Source organism: Phaseolus vulgaris, chromosome 4 (genome assembly GCF_051622355.1).
Source record: "Phaseolus vulgaris cultivar YP4 chromosome 4, ASM5162235v1, whole genome shotgun sequence".
NCBI classification, from domain to species: Eukaryota; Viridiplantae; Streptophyta; class Magnoliopsida; order Fabales; family Fabaceae; genus Phaseolus; species Phaseolus vulgaris.
In genome coordinates this window covers 12,646,468-12,656,638 of record NC_143501.1, presented here as the reverse complement: position 1 = coordinate 12,656,638, position 10,171 = coordinate 12,646,468, and the positions used below count along the sequence as shown (strand labels likewise).

Here is a 10,171-nt window from a genome sequence, read left to right as displayed (position 1 = left end):
TACAAGCCGACCTTAGCTCAGTTGGTAGAGCGGAGGACTGTAGTTGGTAATCCAAGCTGATATCCTTAGGTCGCTGGTTCGAATCCGGCAGGTCGGATTTTTTTTGTGTCTTAATATAATCTTTAACACATTAGTCAATGTAAATGTAGGCTCACCGAGATAAATGTTTAGTCAATGGATCTCCAAGATATGTTGGAGACAATGATGCTATTCTAACTCCCAATGCTTCGGGCATCTCCATGAGAATATAGGATGTAAGCTGCATCTTCTCGGCATCTTTAAGTGTATGAGAAATATTATTACCTGAATGCAAGTCTTGGTTGCTTCCTATATATATAAATTCCTTTAAAAGAAATTAAATCCATACATATAATTCCATTCAGATTTAGCCTTGCTATGTTCAAAATCTCCCGTCTAAATTGACCTTACCATATTCCACTATTCTTAGTTACTATTGTTATAAAGATTTCACAAAATGAAAAACAACATTTTAAAGATAATATTTGTTTATTAATAACATACACCAATAGAATAAATTTTAAATTGTGTAATCATAATCTCAATTTTTAGTTTGTAATTGTAATCAATAGTTCTATCAATATTTTCCTCTAAAGTGTATCTACTTTAAAAGTGATACACTTGACCGAAAAGTTTTGACCATCCTCAGATAAACCTAGATCGGCCCGAATCCAAAAATATAAAAAAATGGGTATATATAAATCTCAAGATATAATCAAAGTATTATATAGTATTTAGTTGATATTCTACCAAGAAAATACAAAGATTGTAGCTTCTCAAATTACATGATCACGGACGAGAAAACATAATGAAATAACTCAACATACAAGATAATGATCAAAACTTGGTACCATAAGAATTGAATGCGCTGAAATTATATTATATATAAAAATAAATAAAAAAGAATGGAACATGACCCTAATGTACAAAGGAATCCTTCCTGACCCTGAAACAAGACCGGGCTTGTTTCTGGGTGCGCTCAAACAAGATTGATAGTGAAGGAGACATAAGGGTGAGCATCAGCATCACCTGCTACTAGGCCAGCCATCCCAACTCCTTCATCCTCGGTCTTCCAGTAACCACTGCACGGAAAATATCAAAGGAACAAAAACATTATGAGCATGTGACATTAAAAAAAATAAAAAAACTATATGATACTAAAATAATAGAACTATAACTACAGCCCTGTGGATCAAATATATGGATGGTGGATGCAAGTTCTGACAAAATATGTCGTATCGTAGGAATTACTGATTGAATTTCTGGGCATTGGTTCCATAACGCTAGTATATTGCCCTTATATTGCAGGGTTAAAATTAAAGTAGAATTAAAAGATAGTACTAATAATAATAATAATAATAGTAAAAGCAAGACAGCGAGAAAATTGAGTTTCGGGTTTCCCTGATAATAATGGGTTGGCGATGCCTACAATAATTGAGGCAATTAAAGATAGAATATGTGGTAGTATGGTGTAACGAAGTGGACAGTGTAATTGACGCTTCCTTGAAAAAGGAGCATTGGATATTTTGGAGAGAAAATCACAGGACTTTGACAAGCATGCACAACAATGTTAGATTGAACTACAGATTACGCGAAGCAGCAACAAATTCCGTTTTGCTTTCTATCTCTTTTTCATCTGGTTCTGAAGAGTTCTGAAGAGTGCCAAATGTCAACATCTCAAATAGTTTGAGATTAGTCAAGGGTTGTGATAATTGATAAAGAAATCACCAAATATGGTTGTACTCTCTTTAATGTACACAGGTATGAAACCTGTTAAGTTTCTAAGCATTTACCAAATTTACGTAAAAGATGCACAACACACATTTAGTGACAAACTCACCAAAATTATAAAAGCAATTTTTCTCAAGCATCTTATTTTCTTTAAATCTATAGGAGGTAAGGAGAGAGAGAGAGAGAGAGAGAGAGAGAGAGAGAGAGAGAGAGAGAGAGAGAGAGAGAAGGATTTTGACCCCAAACATGTCATTGCCTTCCCATAAATCAATCTTGGTAGGTACATATTAAGTATATCCATTTTAAGCCTTACACGCATGAAATAAGTTTCTTACCTGTTTGTGCTATCGCTCAACCCTTCAAGGATAGAGCGTACTTTCTTCTCAGCTTTGACTGATGGAGCTAAAACGCTTGCCTGGATGACCACAAGAACCAATGGTCAGTGATCAAATATTTGGAGGGAAAAAAATGAAACTGAAAGCTGTTGTACAGAGTATATCTAACCAAGAAAGATGGTGGAAGACCATATCTCAGAATGCTCTCAGTAAATACACGTACTGCACAAAAGTGCATCCAGGAGCTGAAAACCTTCAGTAAATAAAACAAGTAAAAACATCAAAAAATCAGAAATCACAATATTTATGATAACAGGACAAGCACAAGAGAGATCATAGAACTTATTAATATTTTATGATACTGAGAACTGAGAACAGCAGAATTTTCAAAAGTAAACAAAAAGTAGAAATTTAAACTGAAAAATTAAGGGCCGCTAAAAGTGCCAACAGTGGTTAGCCAGGGAAAAGGCATCATCAACATAAGAAATCAAGGATGCAGATTGCAGATAATCAAGTAATTGATCATAATTGATTTCATCATCTGCTCAGTTTCTTCTTGCTACCTGAATATTGTGCGTTATATTGTACAAATTAAATGATGTGATAAATAATGAACAATACCTCTCCATAACTAGTATAACACCACTGCAATAGAGAGGCCCTCAAACTTTCCTGGTCCTCTATCAATTTGTCTAACTCTTGCTTGCGACTTTCATGTGATTCGGGACTATATTCAAAATCACGAATCTGGAGCATGATATAAATTTCCATTAAATACTTTTCCAAAACTCACGAATTGATATTGCACACTTGGCATTGCATAACATGCCTCATGCTTTCTCATATATTTCCATAAACAAGTTACTTTACGTAAATCTAAAAGGGATATAAATTTTACCAATCCTATAAATCTGAGACAGTATACTAAACTTCAGAAAAGTACTTACTTGGAACCCTTTTTCTCGCGCACTAGTTCTAAAATTGTCTGCAACACGACTGAATAGTGTTACCGTATAAAGAGCATATTCGTTGTCTTCATACAACTTGTTGGCAGACCTCGGAACCTAAAATACTTATTTTAATCAGAATTAAAAATAAACCAAGGCAAAAAGGTTGTGTTCAGGAATATTCCTAGATAAAAACAAGGTTGGACTATTTATTTAAATTACAGCGATTGTTTATATTAAACAAGAGAAAAATATAGTGAATCATTATTTATAATGATCTTGGGTAAGTAGCAGCAGAGATTTGAGTATGTGAACAAATATGGCAACTCTTACCACATAGTTGGTCAATGTTTCATAGCTTGAAAGCCAATCCTTCTGTGAATACTTGGGAACAATAGCAAGAAGGGTTGTTAAATTTTCTGATGTTATAATATCCTCAGGTTTTACCAAGTTCGAAAGATCACGGACAGCTAAGCTAAAACAAGAAAAAGGGCATTAAAGTCAGATAAGAAATATAACAGTCTTATATCAAAAAGTTATGATAGGCCAATAAACAACATTCACACCTTCCAGTTTGCTTTCTATTGATGGTATTAAGCTGACTGCGGATATTGTTATACTCAGAAACACGAACCTGACAAAAAAATCATAGATTTAAGGGCAAAACAGAAAATTTAATCTACATTGTGTAACATGGAGATTCTTTATTTTACATTGTTCATCACCAATGAACAATGCCATTCTTCCTTTTTCATTTTCTTTTTTGGAATGAAACAACTTTAGCAAGGGCGACTGAAATTGTCTGGTCAAAACAATTTCATATGGTAGATAGAAAAACCTTAAGTTTTATTTTATTTTATGGGCTGAAAGAAAGGAATTCTAAATTCAATTCAATCTATATTGTGCAAAATGGGGATCTAAGTCCTTAAAACATGAAAGATTAACTCTACATTGCTAAGGGTTTCACTCAAATGGATGTTACTAGGAGAGTTTTGCTCCAGTTGCAAACATGAATACAGTTAGATTAATATTACCTCTTGCTACAAAGCAGTGTGATGTGAAGCATGCTTTCATGCATGGGGATCTTGAGGAGGAAATCTATATGAAGGTTCCTCTGGTATATAGAGTTTCTGCCAATTCTGTTTGCAAGTTAAAAAAAAGGCTTTATATGGCTTTGGAAAAAACTTCCGAATGTGGTTTGAGAGATTCACAAAAGTCATGAAAACCTAAGGGTCCATCCAGACAAAGTTAAGGAGACCACACTTTAAATATCAAATACTCGAGCTCAAGGGGAGTGACTATGTTGTTAGTGTATCTAGATGATATAATTGTCACTAGTGATGATCGGAAGAATCACCTCGAGTTAACATTTAGCAAAGCAGTTTGAGATAAAAACTCTTGGGAGGCTGAAACATTATTTGGGGATTGAAAAATCTCACTCCAAGAAAGGTAACAAAAATGTCACAGATTTGCTTAAGGAGACACATGGAAACCTACAAGTACTCCCACGGATTCGAACCTTAAATTTAGTAATGCAAATGATAGTGTATCATAGGATAAGAAATGGAAATTGGTTTACTTGCCTCACACAAGAGATATTGCATTTGTTGTTAATTTGATTAGCCAAGTTGCAAGTCACCTATAGAATTTTGTAAACCGCAAAGAGACACCATGAAGAAGAATTTTATTTAAAAGTAATGGGAATACAATACTTGAAGCTCACTTGACATTGACTATGCCATTGGAGAAAACATCGTAACTTACAGAAACATGAGAAAAGGAACTTGAGAGATCTTAACTTGGATATATATATATATGTGTGTGTGTGTGTGTATGTGTGTGTTTGTGTGTGTAGCCTGCAACAGAAGTACAAGGAGAGAGAAAAAGATACAAATTAATGTTCACCCCTAGGACTCTAGACTACATATAGGCACAACACAAAACAAAGAAATTAAATAAACAATCCTAAGACTCCCCCCTCAAGCTGAATCATATAGATTCTATGTACCAAGCTTGAAACATGTAATTTGAATTTGAGGTCCTATCAAGGATTTTATCAAAATATCTACCAGTTGAAAATTAGAGCCAACAAACTGAGCACATATTTCCATCGACAATAACTTTTCTCGAACAAAATGACAGTGTCAATTTGTATGTATTTGGTCCTCTCATGGGGGTCAGAACCAACGTGAAAAATTGCTTGATTATCACAATACATTCTCATTTGCTGAATTTCACAAAACTTCAACTTTGGAAGAAATTGTTTTAACCACACAAGTGATGTCATTGCTCTATATTCAAACTCGGACCATGCTCACGGGTTTACTAAACAATTTCAAACTCTTCTGTCCACTGGATTATTCTAGTTACAGAACTCTTAAAACTCCAAAACTATTTCTTTTTTCCTCTAAGTTTCCTATAAAAGGGTCCTACGCTAACAAACTCTTGGCTGTATAAACTAACTTCCAATTGTATTCTCAGTTTCTGTTTTTAAACTTCCTCCTATAATAAACCTGTAATCCTGTCCTATTGTCAACAAGTTGTATTTGCTTCCGTATAACACACCCAGCAACCAATCAAGGCACAAAACCAAACAACAAACACCAATCTCTAAATAAAATACTACTGAAAATTACACCAGAGAGTACAATAATGCCAAACATGCCATTAAACTATGGAAGAAAATGTTTTAACCACACAAGTGATGTCATTGCTCTATATTCAAGCTTGTACCATGCTCACGGGTTTACTAAACAATTTCAAACTCTTCTTTCCACTGGATTATTCTAGTTACAGAACTCTTTAAACTCCAAAACTGTCTCTTTTTCCCTCTAAGCTTCCTATAAAAGGGTCCTATTGCTAACAAGCTCTTAGCTGTAAAAACCAACTTCCAATTGTATTCTTAGTCTCTGTTTTTAAACTTCCTCCTATAATAAACCTGATATCCTGTCTTATTGTCAACATGTTGTATTTGCTTCTGCCTAGCACACCCAGCAACCAAACAAGGCACAAAACCAAACAACAAACACTAATCTCTAAATAAAACACTACTGAAAATTACACCAGAGTACAATAATGCCAAACATGCCATTAAAAGGATGGAACAGAAGGAGTAGATAGACAAAAAGGATCAGCTTAGCCAATCTTACTGAAATCATCTTCCAGCCTGAAAATCCCTTTGTTACACTCACCTAACCTCTTTGAAATCACCATATACCATCATCAAATTGTCACCGGCCATAGGAACATCTGGCATTACTTAAATAACAAAGCTGTTCCAATTACTAGAAGAAACATTGCATAAAAAATATGAAGAATGCGAAAGACGTAAGAAAAATAACCTATCAAAGCATCACCCTCACCTGTTCTTTTTCAACCAAATTAATGTGTTAATAATCCTTTACCTTGAGGTACTAATCAAGAAGGAAAAGCACATAGAACTTCCACAATAGTAAGCAAGACCACTATATATATATATATATATATATATATATACACACACACATCACTGTAAAGAAATAGTCTGCGCAATCGGCTCTCACACAACAAAATCAAATTATGCCTAAATCTGCGTCAGAAATATAAATACCTTGAGATCATCCTCAATCTTTGCCACCTGACCATGAATCCCATCCACAGTCTCCTTCAACGACGACATAGTCGGATACTTGGCTTCATCCCAAACAAACCTGCATCCATCACAGCACCACCAAATCTTCATCACACAACAACAAATCATCAGAAACAGATCACAGTCTTCAAAGATTCCAATCGAACAAACCTCGTCAAGTACGAATCAACAGGGACTCCATCCACCGTCAAACTACTGCTCAGCACGCCCGATACTCTCTCCAGATCCTCAATCTGTCGCCTGATCTTGAGCGACACTCCCTCCACGAAGCTGTTCGACTGCAGACACACAAACCAGATCAAGCACAGCGAACAAACAAACAATCTACAATGTATAAGAAATCCGCAACCGCGCCACAACGTAACAACATTCCTCCGTAATTTTCCGCAATATCAAGAATCGCAACGGAAGCATGAACCGGCGAAAGCAGCGAATAATGGATTAGTGTGATGGAGAATTTTACGAACCTTGACGAGATCGTCGCTGAGAGAGAGGAGAGAGTCTAGGGTTCCGACGCGGAGATTAGGGATGTTGAACTGCGAATTTGAAGAGAAGAGGAGAAGAAAATAAGAGACGATTGTTGATTATATAATGTGAAGCGTTGAGAGAAAAGAAAGAGAATGTACTCTGTAAAGAGGAGTGTCGAAGGAGTGTTTGGAGATTTGTTCCTGCAATTTGTTCCACAGAGTGGATGCGGAATTCGGAACGGGGAGAGACACTACCCAGTACCTCGTCGCCATTCGACCCTTCTTTCTCTGATCACACGGAGAAATGAAATATACAGAGAGAAAGACCGCGTTTCTTCCTTTGTTTGTCTGTGTGGGATGAAATTGGAAATAGATCGCGCTTCTTCACACACAGGTACTCTTAACGTCCAATTACTTCTTGTTTTGTTTTCTAGTTGGGTGTGATTGCACGAATGATTGTTTTGGAGAAGAAAAAGATAGAAAATGGAAACAACTAGAAAATTTAAACACATGAAAGTATGAAGAATTTTTAATTATTTTATTTAATAGAAATAAAAATTAAGTAAAGGGAACATTTTTTTTTTCACTTGTTTGTTTTAGAATTCGGATATATTGACGGTACCACGTGAGAAACTCTCTCTTGAGAAATAACTTTTTTACTAAGTTGTGGGATCTCAATAATTTTTTAAAAAATGAAAATTTGAAATTGGATTTATTCCATTAGTGATGTTTTTAGTTTCATTATACAAGGCTTCTGCATCTGCATCTCTCCTCTAGTTTTCTAATTTCATCACGACAATGTTGAAACAGTGGTAGTTGGTTTTGAACTGTTCATTGATGGTTATAATCTTCAGAACTAGATAACCATGATGATAAGTGAAATCAGCTAGTGAAGAACAATAGAAATTAGTATCAAACAAAAAACTCGAATTCACATATATCAACCTAGGTAACCACATTTTTAGCACTGCAACCATTAAGTACATGTGAAATATTCCTTTTCCTGTTACAGTCATATTTGATGTTAGGTTGTTTGTTGGGAGAGTGGTTATGATCATCAAAATTAGATAACCATGATGATAGGATAAGATCATGACAACATAAATTAATATTATGTAAAAAAAAGACTTAAATTATCACATATATACTTAGATAACCATATCTTTACTTCACCAGTTAAAAAATCATGTAAAATAAAGAGTTTATATATTCCAATACCATATCTTTAAATGATGTCACTTTATAGTTGTTATCTAGATGTAAAATTTATGTTTGTGTTAATAAAACATTTTTCTATGTTACATACAAAATAGTACATAAAAAATATAAAAAATATAGTTATGCATATAATGTCTATTGTATTTATAAAAAAAATGAAAACTATTATGATTTTATACAAAGATTGAAAAAATATTTAATTTTATTGTGCTTTGAAAATCAAATTAACTATTGAACTAGTTAAAGTTCTAGATTAATTAAGGAATCAATCCTTAAATTGGTGAATTAATAATTTAAATGTATAAATTGGCTAAAGTTAGAAAATTGAGCAATTTAAAATCATTATTACTGATTTGGGAAAAAAATATCAATTTGGGTTAATTTGTGGGAGATGAAACCGATTTTAAAAGAGAACTCTTGGTCACAACAAATGAGTTTGTTGACGAAGACAAACTTGTGAACATGATACACAATTTTTTTGTATAAGTGTTGAAATTGTGGACATATGTACAACTTTGTTTAATAATGTTAATTAAGTAAAGTTGTGTCACTTGTGCACAACTTCAGTTGTATTATTTTACACTGAAGTTGAAGTTGTGTCACTCATGCACAACTTTACTTTTGGTTAATATTTTATGTTTTTTAGAAAAAGAAAAAATTAGATTAAGTTTTAAGTTATTGATTTATAAAAAATTTAGTTGAATAATTTGATGACACGAAACAGTTAGGATTTCTTAAATATATATTATTTGTGTAACTATGTTGTTTCTTATTTGAATTGGAAAATTTGTATAATTAAATTTAGCGACACAAGAATAATGAAATAACATAAAATAACGAACATTCATACAAATAGTGAAATTGTTTTGATTACATAAATGAAAAGGGAATATCTATGGGAAGAAGTGTCACATGGTGGTCTCCTTCTCTGCCTTTGTGGTCGTCGTAGAGGCACAAGTTTAGTTGGTTTTGGTTAGATGGTGGATTATGAAACCCTTGTGAAGGCACGAGGATTGATAACAATGCGATGGTGAAAGTGGACGTGGACGTAGCAAAAAAAATGTTTTTGTGTGATGCAAATGTATGAAAACTAGGCAAAATTATTGGTGCAAAGGGTGGGGAAACATGCTTTGTTGATAGTCCGTGTACCGGAACATATGGGTTGGTTGAGCAAAAGGATGGTGAGCACTAGAAGAAGGTCCAACATGATATTTGTGTTGGAGAAATGAATATGGTTATTGAGCACTAGAAAAAGGCCCAACATGTTAAATGTGTGGGGGCTCTAAATATGGTTGTGGTTTGTCGTACGGTTAAACAAAATGTGTTAGTTTTGTTTAAAAAAGTATAATAATGTAGAAAAGTTTGTAAAAAACATACATTATCATTGTATTCTTCTTTTGGTGAAGAAATGTATCAATTAGTGTGTCTGATATACCATTGCATGTATGGGGTAGTATCACATAAGTGACTGTTTTCACTTATGTTGTGTTTGTTTCTAGGCGAAGAAATGCAAGCTTTTACTATGCATGACTAAAACACGAAAATCAAGGCACTGAATGCTATAAAAATGCTAAAAACGAAGACATTTATAGCTTCGAAACTTTCTTCGCAGTTTAGAGAAGATTAGCGAAGAAAGTTACATATATAATTAATTATTTGTAAATTACTTTGTTATCCTTTTTATTTTAAATTCAAAATATTTTTATTTTCATTTAAAATAGAATTACAAATATAAATAAAATAATTAATCATATTATATATACAATAAATTATAAATATAAATAAATAACAATAAATATATTTTTTAATAATAAAGAAATAAAT

At 33.5% G+C, this 10,171-nt stretch overlaps 1 protein-coding gene and 1 non-coding gene across 2 annotated transcripts; one reads left to right on the top strand and one right to left on the bottom strand.

The window, feature by feature from the left end:
* The first annotated feature begins 6 nt into the window (after window positions 1-6).
* Window positions 7-97, top strand: TRNAY-GUA (transfer RNA tyrosine (anticodon GUA)). Its single transcript is given in 2 exon segments — window positions 7-43; window positions 62-97. It is a non-coding gene; the product is annotated as a tRNA-Tyr (tRNA).
* A 603-nt stretch (window positions 98-700) lies between these two features.
* LOC137837264 (V-type proton ATPase subunit C) lies at window positions 701-7,641 on the bottom strand. Its single transcript, XM_068646220.2, has 11 exons — window positions 7,289-7,641; window positions 7,130-7,198; window positions 6,813-6,940; window positions 6,621-6,720; window positions 3,598-3,665; window positions 3,365-3,506; window positions 3,032-3,148; window positions 2,706-2,831; window positions 2,254-2,337; window positions 2,085-2,164; window positions 701-1,100 (listed from the first exon to the last, which is right to left on the bottom strand). Exons 1-11 carry the CDS (start codon window positions 7,400-7,402, stop codon window positions 998-1,000), a joined length of 1,131 nt encoding a protein of 376 aa, XP_068502321.1. The 5' UTR covers window positions 7,403-7,641; the 3' UTR covers window positions 701-997.
* Window positions 7,642-10,171: the final 2,530 nt, after the last annotated feature.

Excerpts from the sequence above, each read along its gene's own strand:
- LOC137837264 (XM_068646220.2), bottom strand. The coding sequence starts at position 7,402 with ATGGCGACGAGGTACTGGGTAGTGTCTCTCCCCGTTCCGAATTCCGCA. Across the intron at positions 3,507-3,597 it reads AATAGAAAGCAAACTGGAAG|CTTAGCTGTCCGTGATCTTT; the intron begins GTGTGAATGTTG and ends TTCTTGTTTTAG. Across the intron at positions 2,338-2,705 it reads GTTATACTAGTTATGGAGAG|GTTTTCAGCTCCTGGATGCA; the intron begins GTATTGTTCATT and ends TATTTACTGAAG.